The 24,535-nt window shown below is 34.5% G+C and overlaps 1 protein-coding gene across 1 annotated transcript in view; it reads left to right on the plus strand.

Annotated features, from left to right (window-relative positions):
- The window catches only part of ATP10A (ATPase phospholipid transporting 10A (putative)), a 259,763-nt gene that overhangs the window by 119,506 nt on the left and 115,722 nt on the right, over window positions 1–24,535 (plus strand). Inside the window, exon 2 of the mRNA XM_031959101.1 lies at window positions 199–403. Within this exon, the coding sequence (XP_031814961.1) occupies window positions 199–403 (205 nt within the window). The remainder of the gene's footprint in view (window positions 1–198; window positions 404–24,535) is intronic.

Here is a 24,535-nt window from a genome sequence, read left to right on the forward strand (position 1 = left end):
ATATACACATAAAGGGTGCTGTATGCTAGTGTTCCATTTTTCAGATTACACTAAGACTTTTGGGCCACTAAAAATATGAAAAGCAGACATCTTCCAAATGTAAAATGGTAAATTTCAGGACAATGTATGATCGCCCCTAATTTTAGGGGATAGCTAGCATGTTTTAACCTGTTTTTGTAATAATTCTCTTTATATTAGGGATGAAAAGAAATTTGTGAACCGATACTGGAAAGAAGTTCGAGTTGGGGATTTTGTTCAGCTTCGATGTAATGAGATTATACCTGCTGACATATTGCTGCTTTCTTCAAGTGATCCTGATGGCCTCTGTCACATCGAAACTGCCAATCTGGATGGGGAGACAAATCTGAAACAACGGCAGGTGGTGAGGGAATTTTTAGAGCTGGTAAGTAAATTATGTTATAATTATTGAAGTAATTGAATTGATGTGATTGGTGGATGCTTTATAGTTTTCAAAGCATTTTCTTATACATTCTCTTAATTTAAATTCTTTTAGTTTCTTTTTCTATTCTTTTCTATTCATCTATGTGTATATGTTATATATGTAGATAGGGAGAGACAGAGAAATAGTATCAGTATCAGACATGGAATTTGAAGATATTCTTGATGCTAAAGACAATAATCTATTATATAGATTATATTTAATATAATATACATATTATATATATATATAAAATCTACTTATATATGTTTTTAATATACATCTATATCATATATGTTGCAATTACCCTATAATATAGACAGAAAAAATACTATTCTCTTCATTTTACAGACATGGAAAGTGAGACAAGGCAGCTAGAAGGTGCCATGGATACGACATTGGGCCTGAAGTTAGGAAAACCTGAATTCAAATCCATTCTCAGACACCTTCTAGCTGTGTGATCCTGGGGAAACCACTTTACTTTTGTTTGTCTCAGTTTTCTCAACTGTAAAATGGGAATAATAATAGTGCCTACCTCCTAGAATTGTTGTGATGATCAAATGAAGTAATATCTGTATAGCACTTAGCACAATGCTTGTATATAATAGGTACTACATATATATTAGGTATTATAGGTATAGCATTTGGTGAGATTAAATAACTTTCTCCAGGTTACAAAATTAATAAGCTATTGTTAGAATCCAGGATTTTGTTTTTGTTTTTTACTTTTAGCCAATGTTTCCCATTTACTACATTAGATTTCTCAAAAAGAAAAAGTTCCAGGAGTCATTGGAAGACTATAAAGTAAATTTCAGAGACATCACAGACATTAAAATCATGCTGTTTTAAGCCCATGTTCTATAATAATGATACCAAAGTACAAAAATGTCTCCTTCCTGTGCCTTCCTTCCTTTTTGGGGTTGGAACAATATCTGCCAGGATCCTTGACATATAAATTAGGCTACTTTTGTTGTTGATCCTTTTTTTCTCTCTAGAAAACTGGGTGTCTGTCCCTGAGACTTGATTGGCCCAGATGATTAAGGCTCTGGTGGTTGATGTGGCTTCATGGCCCCATCAGCATAAAAAAGTCTAGTCTTAAAAGATATGAGTAGGAGAAAAAGTGGGGCAGTATCTACCTAAACCAGTGTTATAGTTTTGCTAAGTATCCTTTTAATTCTCTAACCAAGTAAGTCTCTTTCTGTTAACCATTATATGGTCTATGATTATCTTATTTAAATATTTCCTTCCAATTTCATTCTAGAATTGAATTTGGAGGTAGACCTGACCTATGACATTATCATATGTACTGATTAGTAATTAAAAACTGACATTCACATTTTAGCATAAAGATAAAACCTTTATCTACAGAATTTCATTCAAGCTTCGCAACAGCCCTAGTAAGCAGCTGCTATAGATGTGTACATATTTCCTTTCTTAGATTGGAAAGTCAAAATTGACTGCTTTCATGGAGCCTTCATGCTTAGCTCTCCTGTTTGAAACATCAGAGGGCACTAGGCACAGTGGTTAGAGTGCTGGTCCTAGAGTTGGGAAGACTCAACTTCCTGAGTTCAAATCAAGTTTCAGGCACTTACAAACCCAGTCTGCCTCAGTTTCCTCATCTGTAAATGAGTTGGAGAAGAAAACAACTCTCTCACATTTCAGCATCTCTGACAAGAGAACACCAAAAGAGATCATGAACTGAGATCAATTGAACACAACTGAAAAATGACTAAACAACAACAATTATAAAACAATAAGGTCATGAAGTGGGAGGACCCGTTTTTACATATGTCTAGGATCCAAACACCATTCACTGAACTCTGCTCACTCAATAAATTCTTCCTGACTCACATTTACTGAAGTATCACTTTGGAAGAACAAAGGGAGCAAAAGTGGAAGAACAAAGGGAGCAAAAGCTAAAAGGAAGAAAATATTTCCTGCTTAGGTGGGATGGGAGAATTTTTTCTTTATGAGTTTGTTTGTTTCAGATTTTCTAAGAAGCAGGTCATTGGGTGTGATCCTTAACTTTATGTCACTGTAACTGTGTTCCATCATGTGCAGAGCTAAGAACATTGTCCACTTCTGGCAAATGAATTACAATAAACAGAAAAAGTAAGGAGTATAACCATAACTTAATGCCTTTCACTAGTAAGTAAGCTTTGAATCAGCTCTGGAAAATGGTTTGAAACACAGAGCTCTCTCAGTGGTTTTTAACCTCCTGTTCAAGATGGAGTGATAGACTTCCCCACCCTACTCACCCTCCTTAACCCATTTCTTTCTCATGCTTGTGTAAAAATGCATACTTGGCAGCCCCGGACAGCTGCACTATGATGGTATTAAAACAGTTTGGGGAATTGCCCACTAGGAAAATGAGGTGTGGTTAATATTTGGTTTAAAAATAAAGTGTTCTCATTCCAGAGTAAGAGAGTTATTGATCTTTCTGAAGATGTATGACAGAAAGGTTTCATTCTGAGCCCAGGACAGGAAGTGCCCAATATACTAGTGGATTGTGGTGCAAAAGTTTGTTTATTAAGCTACTTGTTTTGAATTCAGAGCAGATTTTCCCATGGAACCAGTGTTACAAATGGTCATTAGGCCCCCAAGCCAAAAATCGCAATTTTTATTACTAATTAGCACACATAATAATGTCATAGGCCAGGTTTAATTCCCAATTCAAGTCTAGAATGAAATTGGAAGGAAATATTGAAATAGGATAATCATAGACCATAGAAGAGTTAACAGAAAGAGGCTTGTTGTTTAGCTATTTTCAGTTGTATCCAACTCTTTGTGATTCCACTTGGGCTTTTTTTTTTTTTTTTGCAGAGGTTTGTCATTTTCTTGTTCAACTCGTTTTTACAAAATAAAGATGAAGCAAATGGTATTAGATGACTTGCTCAGGATCCCACGGCCATTAAGTGTCTGAGACCAGATTTAAACTCAGGAAGAGGAATCTTTCTGACTCAAGGCCCACTGCACCATCTAGCTGCCTGATTAAAAGATTACTTATCCTCTAGTGTCACTAATAGTACTGGCCTGAAATTTGAATCCTGGAAATATAAGGAATATAAAAGGTAAAGATAGTATCTTTCTTCTTGCAGCCAGTGGGCTCTATTCTAGGAAATGCTTTGAAATAGACAGTTTGTCTTTATTACCACTAACATTAATAACTAGCATATATAAGGTGCCTATTGTGTACCAGGTACTGCATTACACATTTTTAAAATAATATCTCATAGCATTCCTTTTTTTTTTTTTTTTAACTGAACAGCTAATAGCTATTTAAATTCAGGTCTTCTTAACTCTGGACCTAGTGTTTTAACTACTCTACCTTCATTATCCTATACTATTTATATGTGTATTCTATAAGAATGCCATCTAGCAGTTATTTAATTTATTGAGTGCTTCCAACCTATTTTTCTAGTCTTTTTTTGTGGTATTTGCCTATAGAAAGTCCCATCCTTATTTTCTAGTCATACTTGACTAGGTAGTCAAGTACTTGGATACTGCTATTTTCTGTCCTTGCCTCTATGTAGCATTTTTCATGCCTAGAATAAATTTCCCACTATCTCTACCCATCAAGTATGACTTTGCTCTATGAAGCTTTCCTTCACAGCCTTAGCTATAAGCCATTCCTCCCTCCTTGAATCTCATAGGCCATTCTGGTTGATTTCTCCTTTTACCTTAATCATTTCCTAAGTCATTAATCATAGTTATTTCTGTATCTGTCTCACTCCATACTCCAGCTAGATTTAAGCCTTGGGGCAAGAATTGGGTCATTTTTCATTTTTGTGTGCATAATTCCTTGCACAAAGAAGTTACTTAATAATCATTAGTCTAATTATTGAAGGGGATATTGAGCAAAATTAAAGCAAAATATCAAGAATGAAAAACTTTGAAAAAATACATAATGTCAAAAATAGTTTTTTACTACATTCCACATGATCATTTCAGATACATACAAATATCATATGCTTAAATACAATAGAAGTCTGAAAGGAAATCCAAGTATTTTAACCATATTAGAAATTGATTATAAACTTTGGTAATAAAACGTACATTGAGGTTTTAGAATCAAATTGTAGGTTTCTGAATATTAGGATATGAAATTGCCCAAGTATACAATAACTTTGGATAAGCTCAAACCATAATTGTTTTTTAAAAACCTTTATTTAAAACAAGCTATTACCTATTGATATAGTATGTGCTTTGAGATGACCATCCCAACTCCCACTCATACTGACAAATCACGTTCCAAGGGCATGGCTCCTCTGTCCACTCAGGGCTCTGATTTTAAGGGGATGGAGGCCTTTCCAGTGTACTTTGCACCATGATTAATAGTTAACATCAGTTAGTCAGCCAGACTTAATTAGCTTTTAGAAAACGATACTTATTCAGGTACTATAATAAGAATAGTTGCTATAAAATATCATCAAAAGCCAAATGTCAGTGACATTTTCCTCACTTGTACATGCAGAGTCCAGAGGAAAGTAGGCTGAGGTTTAGAAAGCACATGAAACAAAGAGATAACAGAGCTCCTGGAAGACCTTTTGTTGCATTCCTCTGGATGTCTGCTTAGCAATGGCAATCACTTTTCTTCTGGTCTCCAAATAGATCATGAATCTGATTTTTTCATCTTATCCAAAACATCCTTGGTTCCTAATACAGGCATTGCAGCTACTCCCCACTGTACAGAGGACATTGTTAGGAAGCTGATAAAAAAGTTCAAATCTTCTGACCATTTGAAGTTCACAAAGTCTATAGTCATAAAGTGGGTGGAAGGAGGCTGAGGTTATGTATGCTCAAGCCTCCTTTCCTCCCTTCAAAGCAAATCCTTCTTAGGGACTTGTCCAATGGGTCTCTTTTATGCTAGTAAATATTCAAATTTCTTGGGTTTGAAACCAGTTCCTCATTTTATAAAGGCCTGAGAGACCATGAGCAAGTCCTTCAACCCATCTTATGAAACTTCTCATTTTCCTTGAAGAGCTATCCAGTTCTTGTTCATACCTAGTGAACAATCAAGACATATTCTTACCTGACAAATATATTAGGGTTTAATGTCTTATCACCTACTTTAAATCAGCTGGGGAAAATTTGATTAATTTATTCAATTGACTCCCATCCTCATACTAAGAATTGATAAATGAGCAAATTTATTTACCCTATCAAGTGGTAAATACTGTGCTAGTAAGTTTGGGGAGTTCAAAGGAAGTCAAAAATATGTTTGATGCTTTCAAGGAGTTTATTCTAGCAGAGAAGGCAACATGCAAATAACTATGTATATACAGTGTATGTGGCAGATAATATTAGAGGAAAAGCCCGAGCAAGATCAGGAAAGTCTTCTTATAGAAAATGGGATTTAAACAAAATAATAAAGGAAGTCTGGGAATCCAGGAAATTATGAACTCCTTGAAAGCAGGTTATAATTTTTGCCTTTCTTTTCATCCCTAACAATCAGCAGAGTATTTGGATCATAATTGGTACTTAATAATAAATGCTAATTGACTGAGGAGGAAGAATGTTCAAAGAATAAAGAATATCCATTGAAAAGGCATAGAATTTGAGAGCTGGAGTGTTCCATGTGAGGAAGAGCAAAAAGTCTGGTGTCATGATGTGTTGAAATAAATTAAGAAAAACAAAATATGAAAAGGCTGGGTTGGTAGAAGTAAAGTTCAACAATACCTTTCAATACCAAATTACATTTAATATTTAGTCTTGGAGGTAATGGGAAGTCATTGGACTTTATTGAGTTAGAAAGTGACATGGTCAGATCTAAACTTTTAGAAAATCACCTTGTCAGTCAAGTAGAGACTGAATTGGATTGGGGAGATTTTTGAGATAGGAAGACTAACCAGAAGGCTATTGCAATAGACTAAGAATAAGATGAAGAAGAGCCTTCATTAAGGTGGAAACTGGGTGAGAAGAGGGCAGCGGGGAGGTAAAAGAGATTCTGTGAAGAAAAAAAAATGACTTGAAAACTAGTTGGATATTTACAGCAAGTTCATGAGGGTTTAGGATGATGTTGAGATTGCAAACTTAGGTCTCTGGGAGAATGGCAGTGCCCTTGATAATAATAGAGAGATTGGGAAGAGAAGTTTTAAGGAGGAAAGATGATTAAGTTCTATGTTTGGACTTGTTGAATTTGAGAAGCCTACAGGTTAACCAGTTCAAGATGTCCAAGAGGTAATTATTGATGGGAATCTAGATTTCAGGAGAAAGATTAGAGTTGCATATATACATCTTAGAATCTTCTTCATAGAAATGATAACTGAATCCATGGGTGCTCTATGAAATCAGAGAGAAAGAAGAGTGGCCCAAGATAAGCTTTGGGGGAGAACCTTGGTTTTACAGTATGACTTAAATTAATATTTAATGAAAGAAACTGAAAAGGAAGGTTCATATTGGTGGAAGAACCTGGAGAAGATAATTCCATGAAAGGAACTGAAGTAGAGAAACTGTGAGCCAGGTAGTGAATTCATTAAGAAAGGAAAGAGAGGATGTCTTTGGGATCAGTAACTATCAGAATTTTGTGTGGTTAATAACTTTGTATGGAATCAGTTTCAAAGAAGAGATTACTGAGTGATGGTGGGAGAGGGAGAATCCCAAGTAGAAATGGACAGCAAAGAGTATTCCACTTCCTCTGCTATGTCAGGGAATGTAAATATAGAAAGTTCAGTCGGTACTAAAAAGGGTAGATAGGGATGAAGGGTCAGCAGGAAGGAGCCAGGTCTCAATAAGAGCCAGAAAATGAATGGAGTGAGAAAGAAAAAGATTAGGATGAAAGCAAGTTTAATTATAGAGCAAGCATTCCAGGGAAAACCAGTTTAGGGAGTACATGGGGGAATAGCATTAAAGGAATTAGCAGTGGAGATGGGCACTAGGTTTTGTACAGTAGAAGTAGTTAGCAATATTGCTAAAAAGAGACGTTTGCTGGAAAAAAAAAAAGCATTTTCCTACTTTTCCAGATAGAAAGTTTAGAATGTTCTATCAACAGAAATCCGAAATAGAATTTCCTGGAATTATGGCAACCATCTTTTTGCTAAAGATAGAATGCTATATATATAGACATAAATCCAGGAAGTCATCTTAGAAAAAATAATTTTCTTAGTGAGTGATTGGAACAGAAATAATCTAACAAGTCCTCTTCTATTCATTTTAGCAAACAGGTATTAATTATATTTCTCGCTCCAAAAACTGACCTTTTAATATAAAAGGCAAGTTTTTCCTTTTATCATTATGAAAATGCATGGTAGTTGTTTGTGGCAGGATGTTAATCAAGTGAAACATATATCATGTTCTCTAACTTTACAGATGGAAATAACACTTAGTATAAATAAAAGAAATGGAATAAATAATTAGTTATAAAAAGATAAATGAGATGCATATAAACTTAAATAAGATAATTTAAATTATAATATGATATATAAGTTTATAAATAGATAATGTGAGTTGTACTGAGAATATTCCAACTCCCCAGAAGCAGGTAATGAATTCCCATACATTCATGGGAATGGGAAAGGATATATAGGGATGCCATTTTAACAGGAGAGAGCCAAGAAATGAGAAAGGAAAAGGTTTAAAATAAATACATGTTTATTACTTATGAAACAGTGAAGATGGAGGGAAAAGGGAAGATCAGCCAAAGGATAAGTACATTTTGTCATCGATAGGGAAATTGTTTACATCAATGAGATCATAAATCCATTTGACTATTTGAGAGTAGAATTGTAAGAATGATAACTTTAGGATGAAGCAGTCAATTTCAGATAAATGAAGGATAACTTCTTGAAGGAATAAGGATTTTTAGCATTATTTCAAGTTCAGTCAATTTATTCATCAATAAATAAAGTATATGATACTAAATAATGGAAATACAAACCCAAAATAATGCCTGCCCTCAAGGAATTTATATTCTATGGGAAAAGACAGCATACAAAAGTAAGCAGAAAAAGGAAGGGGTGATTTAGCAGAACAGAATAGTTGAAAGTCTTTAAAGGCAAAAATACAACTATGAAGATATATGGCTTTCCTCAGCATTTTCCTTAAAATGGCAACAGTTTGGGAAGGAACCAGCCAATTAGAAAGAGAAGCTTACAGGGGTAAGCATTTACAATGTTAGAAAAATAAGGGTGCATTGAACTTCAGAGATGTGAGGAAGTTTCTCTGGCATGGTGGAGAAAGTCCATAGATTCAGGAGTACAGCTTGGAGAGAAATAGACATGGCTGGCTTGAATGTTCATAAAATGTTAGTTATAGGAGGTACCAGCCTACCTAAGGGAGGATCACACAGAGATCACCCTCCAGATAACTGAGTGAAGGATGTTTCATGTGTACAGAATGGTTTGGTTTGATTTAAAGCTTAAAGATAGCAATGAGATAATAAGGCCAAAAAAAAAAAAAAAACCCACCTCCGGAAAAAAAATTTGTAGAATAGAGGAGTAGGAAGTGTGAGGTGGTTTGATTAAGAATTCTGGGGCCAAAACTAAGGATTTTGGACAATACTTGTCTTCATTTCCAAGTTCTCCTACTTAGAACCTTTTTGAGTACTGCTAAATCATTTAACTAGGTCATTTTATAAAACTACAAAATAATTTAGTCGGGCTAGTTGAACAGTTCTTTAAATGAGTTCTGGGGACCCTGAAGACTCTTGCAAGAAAACAATTTTCTTAATAATATTGAACTGTTTTTATTTTTAATATGGTAAACATTGATTAGATATAACCAAGGTGAACAGAAACTCTTTGGGAGGAGGGGCAGGAAAGGGGCCTTTAATTTTAAAAGTAAAGGTGTCTTGAGAGCAAAAAGTTTGAAAGCTATTAAGTTAAATTAGCTCTAAAAGTTCTCTTCTAATTTCAAATTCTATAGCATGCCTTCATTATTTAACCTATAAAAAATATAAATTTGAAGTCTTATTTTATATTTGACATCATTTTGGTGGAGTGTATGAACTGATAAGATCTAAAATAATCAATCTAATAATAACAGCTATCTCCAAGATCTTTACACTGAAGTCTGAGCATGACATCAAAATGGTGGGAGGAGGACTCAAAAACTTAAGAATGTTTACAAAGCCCATACAAATTGAGTACAATTAAAAAATTATGTGAACTTAATCCCTAAAAGGTCATGGGCACAAATATGATTCAGAAACACTGGGGATTTGGTTAGCAGTAATTGTAAAATTCTCAGAAAACTAGATGCAACATATATAGAAGGAACCCTGGACCTTCCTAGACTCAGGAAGACAGGAATTTATATCTTGTTTCACAAAAGATCCAGGCCAAATCATGTAACCTGTTTGCTTCTATTTCCTCATCTATAAAATAGAGATAATATAGACCTACCTCTCAGAGTAGATGTGAAGATAAAATGAAATAATATTTTAAAATAACTTATGCAGCACTTTAAGTGATTCATAAATGTTACCTATGTTTATGATTATTATTATTGTTAATAATAAAAACTTAAATATATATTTTAATGTTCAAAAGTTTTTTTCACAGTGCTTTTAAATCTTAAAACTGCTTTATAAATTTTATCACCATTATTATCATCATCATCATCGTCATATTTACAGATGAAGAAACTGTCTCAGAGGCTTTAAATGACTTAATAACTATACCAAAGTTTTAAGAAACAAATCCAGGCCTCAAAAATCCAAAATCTGAGTTCTTGCTACTCTAATCATATTGCCTCATGTGTTACAGGCTTCTTAAAATCTTAAGTTGTACTGATTTCATATGTAAGTAATCTAGTTAGCTGAACTTGGAAATTGGAGAAAACTGTCTTGAACATGTGTTCTCTTTCTAGACTATTATTGCCCAGATCACATATTTAGTAGTCACTTTTTTTTCAGAATCTGAATTTGGAAAAATTCTGCATAAGGATAATAAAAAATTTCCTATCTACATAGGACTGTTGTTTAGAAAGGGCTTTGTCAACTATAAAACACTACATAAACGAGTTATTGTTATTATTATTAGTTGTCTTAGCTTTTATACTTAACATGAGAGTTTGAAGAAGGGGAGAGGAGGTTCCTGCAAAGAATCTACATCTTGCAACTAAACTATCCCATTGCAGTAGATAAAATGCTCGACTTGGAAGTAATTAAATGTGGGTTTGAAATATACCTTGATTTAGCCTCCCTGTGTGATGATAGGTACATCATTTAGCCTCTTTGAGATTCAAATTCCTCTTCTACAAAATGAGAATAGTAAAGTCTGTAGAAGTGACTTCATAGGGTAGTTATCCAAAGCAATTAATATAATTTATGTAAAAGTTTTTTAATCCTTAAAGAAATATGTAAGTGTTGGTAATTCTTTTTTGCTGGAGATCTTCAAGCAAAAGTTACATGATCCTACTGAAGAGTTTTCTTGTCCAGACACAGGTTTATACTAGGTCACTGAGACTCCTTCCTCAGCTTTTGTAATTCCGATGTTAAGGCAGATGATGAAAATATCCTATATAGAAGCATCTCTAGCATTTCAAAAGCCAGCAGGAAAAGCTATAACACTATACAACAATAGCAATAATACATTATAACCAAACCCCACTGTAGTGTCATGAAACCTTATTGTAACGTCATTTGGCCAATTGCCTGAGTCACCAAGTGGAATGGCCCATGATGATTTAAGCCCCAAAGCTTAGTGCATCCATCTGCTTACCTTCTCAACTAGAGCATCATTTTGTGGAGCTTCTTGCTTCATATAATGTTTCACCAAGTGTTTTTGCAGAAGTCATTTAAATTGGGCGGATGATGTATGCTCTCTAAGAAATGTTTTTAAAGGCCCACATTTATCACTATTGTCATTTAACTCTTAAGAGTTAAACTAGTGGTCAGGCAAAATTTAAGAATCTGTTTCTTTCTTTGGCTAGAGTGGAATATTTATTATTGTTGTACAATCGTTTTTCAGTCATGTCTCCTACTCTTAATGACTGCATTTGGGATCCTCTTGGCAGAGATACTGAAGTAGTTTTCCATTTCATTTTCCAGTTCTTTTCCAGATGGGGAAATTGAAGCAAACAGGGTTAAGTGACTTACCTAGAGACACACATCTAGTAAATGTCTGAGCCCAGACTTTGATTTTATTTACATTTTACAATGATTTTCATCTTACAGTGATGTATTTCTATCATCCATTCAGCATTAAGTTGTTCCTGTTGTTAAAAGATAGTCTAGTTATCTTATTTTTTTATTCCAAGTGCTTAGTACCCAGGACTTAGTATGTAATAAATGTTTGTTGATTAGCTTAGTTGTGTAATGTGTAAACTCATCTGTGTAATGTCATTGAAAATTCTGGTGTTCCTAAAAAACTGTCAATGATCTGGAGAGCTGTTGGGAAGTAATTGAATTTGCTAATCCTCTCCATAATTTCACACCACATTTTATCTAATGGAGTAGTTATAATAGTGTGTTAGGGAATCAATCTGCAATAATATCTAAGAAGGAAGGAAAATGAGTCTTTCTCTAATAAGTTATAGAATTAATAGTATTGATGAGAAGAAATTTTAAGTAAAATATCCTTTCTCCATTGACCATGTCTTAGCTAAAGCTAGTAGGGCCATGAGGGAGGGAGGGAGGAAGAAAGGGAATAACTATTTATGTCGTGCCTACTGTGTCTAAGTACTGTGTCAAGTACTTTACAATTATTATCTCATCTGATCCTTATTACAACCCTGTTGCGTAAGGTGCTTCCTCATTTTGCACTTGAAGAAACTGAGGCAGGCTGAGGTTGAGTGACTGGGGCCACACAACTAGTAAGTATTTGAGAATAGATTTGAATTCAGGTTTTCCTGATTCTAGGCCCCAGCTATCTAAATACTGTGTACTATACATCATCCACTGTGCCATGTAGTCCCCTCCTCATGACTATGGGATTCTAGGTTTAGAGACATCAATGACCTTATAGATGATATAGCCTAATTCCTCTTGCTTTATATACAAGGAAATTTATTTTTAAATACAGTGATACCTCAGTATTCATCATGGATTCCAAAAGGAATGATCAGCATTGGAAACAATGAGCATAAATGGATTTTTTTCCCATCAGGAGTATATTTCCAGTCTGCAGCCTAACCCTCTCCACCTAATTCCCCTAAGCAGCAAGTGGGGCTTGTAATTGCAAGCCAGCCCAACTTAGTTGTTCCCCTCCTTTCTTGATCCAATACATTTTTTGAGAGGATCCTTGATCTTTATACTCTTTCCCCCAATCCTCACCATCCAACCTTCTCGGTGGGAGGGAGAAGGAAGGGGAGAATAGGAGGGCTGGATGTGGAGGTGGAGGCTCTGGTTTCATGACCTGCAAAGCCCAGGGCCCTATCTGCTACCTAGGGCTCAGGAACCCTGAGTAGTAGCCCTAGTTTCTCCATCATGCTTCCTGGGCTCCCTCTGTAGCCACTGCTGCTGAGCATTCCAACACAGCTACTCCTGTTGCTTCTCCTCCTGATGAATATGCTGGCTGTTCTGTGCCTCTTCCTACTGTTTGGGGAGCTAGGACACTATATGCTGCAACCACACAATACTGCAAAAGCTGCCTGTGACCTACCCACCCACACAACCTTAGCATCCTGGGCTCCAACTGAGAATTCTGGGGAGCAGCTGCCAAGGGCAGTGGTGGTGACACTGAGAGCTGGGCAGTACTCCTGCCCAACCTCACTCTCCTAATACTCAACCAAGACAGCACCCAAGTTTGAGAAGTGTCTAAGTGCCAAGTTCTGAAGCATTTTTTTTTCCTCTTGAAATGTGTCTCAAATACTGGATTCAAAGAGTTTTGAAACAGAGAGGTGCCAAGGTATCACGGTATATGAAATAGCTTGCCCAAAACAAAGCCAGAATTTAAATTATTTATTTTTAGAGATAGAAGGATTCAGTGATCAAACTAAATCTTTATTCATTCTAGGGTATCTTCTAAAATTTTTGTTTATAGATTTAAAATAGACAAGTCTGATCTGAGTTTCTTATGTTATATTTTGCCTTTTTCCTAAAAGCAGAATGAAGAGTTTGGGAACGGGAGTTAGGGGGCAAAGACACCTGGTGCTGGTTAACTGAGGCTTTCAGTTCATTCCAGTCTGGTTAACGAGATTTCAAGTGTTTTGTTCTTTCATTTTACATTGTTACAGATCTCCAAATGGTTTTAAAGGGGTACAGAATGTACATATTTAAGATACGTGTATAATAAATGTGCACAATAGTGCCTTAGAGAATTCTAGCAACTTTTAGAATCAGTAGTAATTCAAGCCACTGGGAAAATGCAATATAAACATATTAGGCATGTGTCAGAAAGCAAGGATAATTGTGGTTTTATTTTGATTTAATTTTTTAATTGGTTTAATTGAAAGATTATGAAATTTGGATTCAAAAGACTTGGGTCCAAGATCGCCCTTGCTCCATCCCCAATTCCATGTGTGAATTTGGACAAGCCAGTTAATTTTGTGATTCTCAAGATTCTCCTCTTTTAAAATATGGGAGATAGACTACAAGAGAGGTCCCTTCCATTTGAAATCTGAAGTCCTCTGGCTTCCATTTTAAATTTCTTTTGTAATAGTGAAAGATGCACTACAGTCCTATTTATGCAAGGAATACAGTATGGTTTAATCCACCAGAGAGCTGAGGCTACATTGAACAAGATATCAGCAGACCCAGCTTCTTCAGGCACCTTCTCACTACTATCTCTTACCAACTAGCCACATGACATCCCATCAAATCATTTAACAAATTGGAGCCTCCCTTATGTCATTTTTGAAATAGAAACAACAATATTTCATTTGCCTGAAGGTAGGATTAGGCTTAAGCACCAAGATTCTGGATTTGATGAATCTTTGTTATCCAATATCACCCACTTTTTACCACAGGTTTCTTTTTCTGCAGAGATGCATTTTGTAATGAGATTTCCAGTATTTAGTGGGAGTGTCTAGTGACCTGAAAGTCAGTGTGTTGCCTAAAGTAGTTTCAGGGAGAAACTTAAGGGCTAAGGAATACCACCAGGCTCATTAACACTCAAAGAATAGAAAGGTATTCTTTAACACCAATTCAGAGATCAAGTACAGGATTTATTAGTAGCTTGATTATTATTAATATTAATTAGAAATTTTATTTCAAAATTTATTAATGTTAATGTTATTAGGTTCATTGGTAAACTTAATTATTAAAGTCTCGATATATTGCTCCTGGGCACACATAGACTTACTTTAAGTATTCTGGCATGCCCTGGGGTGAGCAATTACCTTTGGGCCCCCCCTTGCTAATTTGAAGTATTTCTGGGTATTTTATCAACTTCTGTTAAAGTTAACTTCAACCCACCCAAAATGTATTTTTTTTCACATCAACTCCTTTTTAAAAAGCTATTCTTAATAAAATGTTGTTTTTTTAAAAGCTATTCTTAGGAGACCTATTGTGATAGCAAAATCCCTGGATTTACCTTGTGGTTTTTTGGTGACACTCCAGAAGTGCTCAGAGAATGTTTCTCTCATGTAGTACATGTAAAGCTGTCCCTTTACAAATAAATTCATGCTAAAACATATAGAAAGCTTTCTTTCTCATTCATGAGCCAGCCCTCCTTCAATTTACTTGACAGGATTCTCCAAGTTTAGAAAAATGACTTAAAATTGAAAATACGTAGATAACAAAATTACAGTTCCCTTTTTCCACCCACATTCTCTGCCAAAATTAGATCTGCCACAGGAGAAAGGGGTGAAAAAAAGTACATTTTTCAAAATACTTAGAACTTTTACTAAACATCCCCTTTCCCCTTAGTAAGCTTGGGCTATTTTAGAATTTTAGAATTATGAACTGAAAAGTTGAGAAGCACAATTTAATAAACATTTAGTAAACATTTAAGGTACTCTGCTTTAGGAGTATAAACTAAATGTACTCTCTTAATTGGACATTCAGAAAACTCCCAGAAGAAGCTAAGACACTTAGTTTTGTAGTTCCTATCTTGTTTCTTAGAACCAAGTCATCTTTACTGGTAAGAGTCTGCTAAATTTACTTGGTCCCAAAGAAGCCATGCCTAAGCCAGCTATCTTTTTGATCATCCTACTTTGTCATATCTTCTAGCCACCCTCACTCCCATTTCTCTTTTTTATTTGGTCAAAGTAACTCTACTAATGGAAAAGGGCTTATCAGTGAACTGCCCATTTTGTACATTTACCACCAGGCTTAAATTTTCCAAACCAAAAGTCCATCCTTGGAAACATTCTTTTTATATGTGTTTCTTCTCCCATTAGAGTGTAAGCTCCTTAGACATAAGGATATTCTTTTATATTTATACTTCTAGAATTTATTATACTGCTAGACACAGAGGAAATGATTCATTAACATACTCAAGCCGTTATTTGTCCTTTATTCCAAGACTACGCAAGAATTCCCAACATAAGAGTTGAGTAGTACAACAATTTAATAAACATTTAATATATCTTCAAGGTGCTCTGTGATAGGCTTTAGGAACACAAAGCTAAATGTGACACAGATTGAGTTCAATATAATAGAAAAGAAAGAATTAGGGAGATGATGTCTTGACGTGCAAATGAGTTAGATTTACGTCAGGGAAAGCTGTCCAAAATCACCAGTCTCATGCTCTCTTCCAGAGTCATCTGGGGACAGTAGCCAAATAGAGATAAGGATGACTGGAGATGGCCCTGGATGCTTTGGGAGACTGGTCTTTTTAAGTTAAGTTCTCATTCTAATGGAGGCAACACTTAATCCCCTTGATTAAGGCTAGGTAAGAAATGAGGCAGAGAATGATCTCTTTCCCCTAGTCACAAAACAACAAACAAACAAACAAATCAATCCAACCTGGGAGGGAAAGAGTCTCAGGGTTTCTGGTTAAAACAGAAATAATTGCTATCTACATTCACTCTGTAAGAGTGAGCTGCACTATACAAGATAAGTGTGCTATAAGAAATTTCTGAATGGAATGGTCACTTTCACTTAGGAGGATTAGATGGAAATCAGAAAAAGTTTCATACCAATGAAATACTACAGCAAAGGCAGTTTGTTTTACATCTTTAATTACTTTGATTTTATGAAACTTTAAAGAGGAAACACTAGTCTCAAGAAGTTGAATTTAGCACAAGATTTATATAGTCATGGAATGTTTACCTTGAGACACCATTCTTGAGTTTATTAAGTATTTAGCAATCACATATTTTGGTGGAAATTTTTAATTAAAAAGAGTTCCTATAAGAGACAAATAAGACTAAGATCAAAACACTGATTTAGTAATTCAATTTCTAACATTTGAGGGATATTGGATACCCAATCCAAGTCATATACCAGTGCCTCATAATGGCATGGAGGTGACCTTGAGCTTTTGCATTGTTACTTTTGGAAGATTTTAACACATTAGAAATACTTTTTAGTAAGGGTCCCATGATAAACTTGTTAACCCATAACCAATCTAATTAAATTTAGAAGGGCTGCTAGGTAGTACAGGGTATAAAGCACTGGTCCTGGAGTCAGGAGGAGCTGAATTCAAAAATAGCCTCAAACACTTATTAGCTGTGTGGCCTTAGGAAAGTCACTTAGTTTTAACTGCCTCCAAAAACAAAAGAAAAATAGAAAGTCCTTTTGAGCAGGAGATTAATTTATTTATTCATAAGAACTCACAAAACCATATTCTAAAGAATGAAAGTGTTGAAGTCAGCATAAGTCAAGGTAGTGACCACAAAATCATAGTTCTCTCAAAGTTAGAAGGCTGTGTGCAAGATATCTAATTTAAAGTGTATCCAAAGTCATGTAATTCAGTTGTGCTATAAAGCAGAAGCCTCTTCTATAATGTTTCCCAACCTTCTCATGACTCCAGATACTTAGTGCTTATGTCCCTCCTGAGTCTTCTCTAAACCCTTTTATTCCTCTTCTCAAAAAATGAAGAACCTAGATGTTTGTATTGATTTTTGTATGACTTGGTTTCAATTTCCTTTGTCATCCTAGTCCGCCTCTTTTGGATACTTTCCAGTTTCTTAATGTCTCTCAAAATATTTCACAGAGAACATAATTCTTTCATATAGTTATGCACATGGTATACCAGATGTGACCAAGCATATACTAATGTCTCAAAACAGTTTTTAAAGTAAACTTTGAGTGTTAAGTTTAAAAAATTAAATTCAGTTAAGTTTTGGTTTACGTAGTATAATGAATAAAATTATGTTTTTTTTATAATTGACTATTCAATAAATGTTTATCTTAAAAAAAGAAAATTCTCGTATTACCCTTTCTTTATATACATGCCAGTGTACTCCAGATGTGATCTGACTGAGATAGAAAACAGCCAGACTATTCTTTCCTTTGTTCTACTTCCTTCTGCTCACTGGGCTTTTTAAATGTAGTTTTAAAAGCTTTTTAGGGTTCTGTGTCATATGGTTGATCCTGAAATTCATTAAAACATGTCCAATTCATAATCAATGGCATCAAGTCCTATCTCTCTCTTCCCATACTTGGGCAATTGATTTTTTTGAACCCAAGATAGTACTTCTGCGTTTGTCCCTGTTCATTAGTACTTTTTGGATGTGGTTCATTGTTCTAACTTGTCAAGATAATGGGAAAATCAGTTCTGCTACCCCTATTACTTATATCTCCCAGTTTTGAGAAGAATGTTGTCTATGGTTTTATCCAATTAATTGAGAAAAGAACACCAAATAAAACAGGGCCAAGATTGGTTCCCTGAAGTATTTCACTAGAAATCTCACTCCAAGAGGATATGGATCCACTTGTCCAATTGTGTATTGACATCCATATATAACAGGTCTGACACATTATTCTGCTCTGCCAATCTACTATTTCTCTCAGACAAGGAAATAAGATTAGGCTAATGTATATTGTTGCTGTAGAATTCATGTTCTCTATCCCATAGTGATCACACTTCCCCATCTAAGTGTTCATAAACTGTTACTAAAATATTATAGTTTATTTTTTTAGGAATTGAAATTAAAGCAATAGAATTCTAATTTAAATCATCTACTTATTTAATAATATTTAACATTTATATATAACAATTATACATATTATTATAACATTATAATAATATTTAACATTAACTTGAAGATTTTCAAAGTTCTTTACATATAGCACCTTTGATCCTCAGAACAATCGCATGAGATAGGTGTTTATTATTTCCAGTTGACAAATGTGGTAACTGAAGCTGAAAAAAGTTAGGTGAATTATCCAGTTACTTACTTAGTGTCGAGATCAGGATTTGAATTCAGCTCTTCTTGCCTGTGCATATGGCATTTTGTCCATTATGCCCCCTAGCTTCCCTATTTACCCATCTCTATTGTGGCATTATCTCTGTTCTCAATAATATTTCAGAAATCATTGTTGTTGTATCAGTATTACAATTTGCTATTTCTTTCAGTGCCCTGACCTAAAGTTTTGGAAAGCAGCTAGAAGTTGTCTTGTAGGACAAGTGCTTGCAGGAGAACTTCTGACTTCTATCTATTCTTACGCCATCATTCTATCTGCATTGAACATTGATTGATCCTTGGTCCTAGCTCTTCTTGACCCCTCAGTGAATCTTTAAAAGGAGGCAGGTGCATAAAAAAACTCTTTTTTTTCTGTCCTTTACATCCATCAAAACACAGCTCATTCAGTGCTTTATTATTTATTATTTCATATATTATTCAGTAAGATCATGTGACTCTTTGTATTCATCCTCAGCTATTTATTATCTGGAAATGTGTGGCCAGAATTTCATTTTGAAAGCACTTCTATCCCCTTGCATTGACTTTCTCAGAAGACAGACCATGGAATCTCACCTATCTCTTCTCTAAACTTTTTAAATATATGGGATTCCTTTTTTTCAATCTTGAGTAATAATTTCTTGTTTACCAGACTAGGATGTTAATCTGACCATCTCTGCCTTTCTTCCTATTTCTGAGATGAAATAGAGGTTATTGTGGTCACTTTGTACTGAGGTTCCTATCATCAAAGCCATTTCCTCCTAATTAATCAAATTAGGTACAAAAAAGCAGTTTGCCTTGTTGTTTTTCTCCAAAACTTTACCACTTATTCTCATAACAGAGATAGAATCCCAGTAGAGAGCAGGATAGAGGGGATTGTTGAAGTATCCCAACATAATTATATTATACCACTGTACTAGTTTTGCAACTTGATTTGAAAACTTATTCTTCTGTATAAATATGTTTGTACATATTGGATTTAACCTGTATTTTAACATGTTTAACATATTTTGCATTGCTTGCCATCTAGGGAAGGAGGCAAAAGGAAGGGGAAGGAGGAGAAAATCTGAAACACAAGGCAATGCAAGGGTCAATGTTGTCAAATTATCTGTGCATATGTTTTGAAAATAAAAAGCTTTAAAAATTAAAAAAAAAGAAAACAGTCTTCATTTCCTCCATTTGTATGAATAGTGTATAATATAATCCCAACCCTATATTAATTCTCATCTAAATGTTGTGAATCATATTTCCTATTTCTAGTTCATGGATTTCCTCATGTAAGTCTATTGTTTTGATATACAATAAAACTCTCTGTTTATATAACCTTTGACTTTTAAATAAAGTATATTCTTCCACTGTCATATTACACTTAAAAGAGTGTATTTCACCAAGGCCATGTGATATAGGGAGCAGAGTGCTGGATATAAAGTCTGGAAAGACCTGACTTTGCATCCTGCCTCAGATTCTTATTGCAAGTCCTTCAATAAGTAATGTAACTTTCTCTGCCTCAAGTTCCTCCCCTGTAAAATGGGAATAAAAACAGCACCTATCTGAGATAGCATATGTAAAGTACTTTGCCACCTTCTAAGTGCTACATAAATACTCTTCATTATTATTAGGCAAATGACAAAATCATACCTGTAACATTTAACTTACAAGATTGTTTTAAGTGTCAAATGCAATAACAAATTTTGCTAACTGTAAAGTTCCATGTAATATTTCTCTTATATATAATGTATCAAAGTTTTATTATATATAGTTACATATAATAAAATACCTTATAAGATAAATGACATATTATAAAAAACATAATAGAAATAATATATCACAGTTAATATGACACCTCATAACTTATATATCATATTTCCATTATATTGTAATATGTAACATATATATGTGTATATACAAGTTATTATTCATGGAAAGAGTACTATGTTTGGAGGAGGATGACCTAGGCTCAGTGTAGCCTCTGATGTTTATTAGTTATGAATAAGTTATTTCAACTCTCTGAGACTGTTTTCTTTTCTTTAAAATGAGGATCATAATACAGTATCTATATGACAATACGATTAAGCATCTTGTAAACCTTAAAGCATGATATAAATGTGAGTTATGTATAAAGCTGGCCCACCTTATTACTGAATTGAAATTACTAACTGTTGAAATATATTCTTGATTGAAACATAAAGGTATTACAGTCATAAGTATGATTTTATAGAGTGGGCAGGATAGAGTATTAGATAGCTGTTTCTGTTTATGGTACAAACTCTGAGGACTGGACAGGTGCTGAGAAATCATTTAATCAGTCCCTTCACTCTGCCTCAGGGCAGCTAGGTGATGCAGTAGCTAGAATGTCCAGCCTAGAGTCAGAAGACTTGAATTTAAATCTGGTCTCACACTAGCTGTGTGGCTCCAGGTAAGTCACTTCACTCTGCCTCAATTTTTCCTTCTGTAAAATGAGCTGGAAAAGAAATGGCTTTTCTTAAGTGGATTAAAGCAAACAGAGATTGAGACTTGCCCAGGCTCACAACTAGTAAGTGTATAAGGCCAAATTTAAACCCAGGTCTTCTAGACTCCAAACCTAGCATTCCATCTGTTGATCTACCTGTTTATCTCCTTCACTTATTAGTTTATAAAACCTTGGACATATTTCTGAACCTCAGTTCCTCAACTGTGTAACAAGAGCATTGGACCTCTTGGATTCATCTCTGAATCTGTGATTCTGTGATAAGGTCATTTGTCCAAAGTAACATGGCAAATAATAGCAGGATAAATCTAATGTCTATTGAATGCATTATTGAAGTCAGAGATCAAGAGATCAAGAAAACAATTTCATTTTCTTAGGTTCTTATTTTTATCTGTAATTTTAGAAGGAAATGAAATTTTCTCCTTGGGGTAAAACAATACAATTGAGGTCATATGGCCTGACCAAAGCTGCTTTAGAGGAATCTATGTTAGGGACCCACTTACATCATTGCTTTGCAATCTGTGGTCAAAGGTGATAGCCTCTTTCTCTCATTTTGTGAATAAAGATCAGGAAATGAGGGAAATAGCCCAGTTACTAACAAAAAACCCTAGTTATCATCTACTGTAATGTCACCTCCTCTCATCATCCATGCCAACCTCAAATTCTACAGCTACTTTTATTCAAATAGAACATCGCAACTCTCTCTATTTGTGAGAAAGGGAATAAAACATTTTACAAGAACTACTGAAAAATTTTATTTGAAGGCCTGAGAAAGGTAATGTGTTAAGTTCTTATTCTGGGAATAGCTGTCTTTTGAGTTACAGCTATTGATTAGTAGGAAAAATAGGAAGCCAAGAACTCTTCATACATCTTTTATATTTTCTCAGTTTAAACATTAATCTAGGCCTAGCTGTACCAGATCTAAAACTATATTATAAAACAATGGTCATCAAAACCATTTGATATGGGTTAAGAAATGGAATAGTGAATCAGTGAAATAGGTTAGGTTCCTAAGACAGAATCTAGTGTTTGATAAACCCAAAGACTCCAGCTACTGGGATAAGAACTTATTATTTGACAAAAATTGCTGGGAAAATTGGAAAATAGTATGGCAGAAAGTAGGCATTGACTAATACTTAATACCCTACGCCAAAATAAAGTTGAAATGGGTTCATGACTTAGATATAAAGAGTGGATACTATAAACAAATTAGGAGAACATAGGATAATCTACCTTTCACATCTCTGGAGAAGGAAGTAATTTATGACCAAAGAAGAACTAGAAAACATTATGAAATGGATAATTTTGATTATATTAAGTTAAAAAGTTTTTGTACAAACAAAATCAATGCAGACAAGATTAGAAAGGAAGCAGAAAACTAGGTAAAATTTTTTATGTCCAATATTTCTGATAAAGGCTACATTTCTAAAATATATAGAGAGAATTTATTCAGACTTATAAGAATACAAGCCATTCTGCAGTTGATAAATGGTCAAAGGATCTGAACAGACAATTTTCAGATGAAGAAATTAAAGCCATTTCTTGTCATATGAAAAATGCTCTAAATCACTGTTGATTTAGGGAAATGCAAATTTCAACAACTCTGAAGTACTACTTCATACTTCTCAGATTGGCTAAGATGACAGGAAAATATAATGATAAATGTTGGAGGAGATGTGGGAAAACTGGGACACATACATTGTTGGTGAAGTTGTGAATTGATCCAGCCGTTCTGGAGAGTAATTTGGAACTATGCCCAAAAGGCTATAAAACTCTGCATATCCTTTGACCCAGCAGTAATTTTATTGGGTTTGTGTCCCAAAGAGATCATAAAAAAGGGAAAAGGACCCATATGTGCAAAAAATGTTTGTAGCAGCCCAATTTGAAGTGACAAGAAACTTAAAATTGAGGGGATGTCCATCAGTTGGGGAATGGCTGAATGTTATGGTATTTGAATGTAATGGAATATTATTTTATAAGAAATGATGGAGCAGACTGATTTGAGAAAGGCCTAGAGAGACTTATGTGAACTGATCCTAAGTGAAGTGCAAAGAACCAAGAGAACATTGTACACAGCAGCAACAAAATTATGTCATGGTCAATTCTGAAGGACTTGATTCTTTTCAACAATGAGGTAATTCAAGGCATTTCTAATAGAATTGTGATGGAGAGAGCCATCTGCATCCAGAGAGAATTATGGGAACTGAATGTGAATCACAACATAATATTTTCAGATTTTTTGTTGTTGTTTGCTTGCTTGTTTTTTTCTCTCTCATTTCCCCCCTTTTGATCTTTTTTCTTTGCAACATGATAAATATGGAAATATATTTAAAAGAATTGCACATGTTTAATCTATATTTTATTACTGTCTAAGGAAGGAGGGAGAAAAAATGGAACATGATGTTTTATGAGAGTGAATGTTGAAAATTATCTTTGCATATTTTTTGAAAAATAAAAAACTATTATTTTTAAAAAGCTGAAGAGGACAAAAAAGCATTAATCTAAACCAGATTTTGTAAGAGGACAAATCTCCAAAGTTTAGCATATAGGGAAAAATTCTTATTGTCATGTAAGTGAATGAAACCATGACTCCTGCTACCTTCATGAGTTTAAACCAATAGTACATGATAACTTTCCCGCCTTCAGTAATGAAAAATCTGCCACAAAGGAAGCCAAATAGGAGCTAAGCAAATCCCACAGAAGTTACTGACCAAATATAGACACATCATTTGGTTTGAATAAAACCATTTCATTAGTAGATCTCTCAGACTAACACCAAGTGACATTTTACATCCTGTTCTTATTCTGAATAACGAAGAATTGTGGGCTGTCATCTCATTGGATGAGGACTTAGAATCTTTGGTGAACCAACTGTGGGCTTAGCTACTTCTGGTTTTCACAATGTTAAGAATTTATCATATCAAAATGGTTTTTAAGTATTCTTTTTATTAAAATAATTTTTTTATCCTCCTTGCTGTTCATTCAAATAACTAACACCCTCTGTGGAAACACCATCCAATTATCCATTTTGGAAACATGAATATAAAAAATAGCCTTCAAAAATTGCCAGGGAACTTTAAATGCCAAGTAAGTTCATGGTCACAAAATTAGTGTGTATCAGAGGTAGCACTTCTATCCTAAATCTTCCTGACTCTAAGGGTAGTCCTCTCTCCGTTCTGTTTCTTCTACTTTGAATTCTTTTGCTTAGTATCCTTTGAATTCAAGTGGATTAAATATCAAATAATTTTTAATACTTGATCTTATTTTTAAGTGAGTTCTCCATGTTTTATACTAGTAAATTTCATCATTCACAATCTGAGATCAACACAATGCACCTGCAGTAGCCCAACACTCCCTATCTCTCCAAAAAACATGGGGAAAGGGGGTTGTTTGTTCATTTATGCAGTCAAAAGGCTGACTTCAAAGGACTGTGAATTTAGGTTTATTTTGGATAAAGC

This window comes from Sarcophilus harrisii, chromosome 3, assembly GCF_902635505.1.
Source record: "Sarcophilus harrisii chromosome 3, mSarHar1.11, whole genome shotgun sequence".
NCBI classification, from domain to species: domain Eukaryota; kingdom Metazoa; phylum Chordata; class Mammalia; order Dasyuromorphia; family Dasyuridae; genus Sarcophilus; species Sarcophilus harrisii.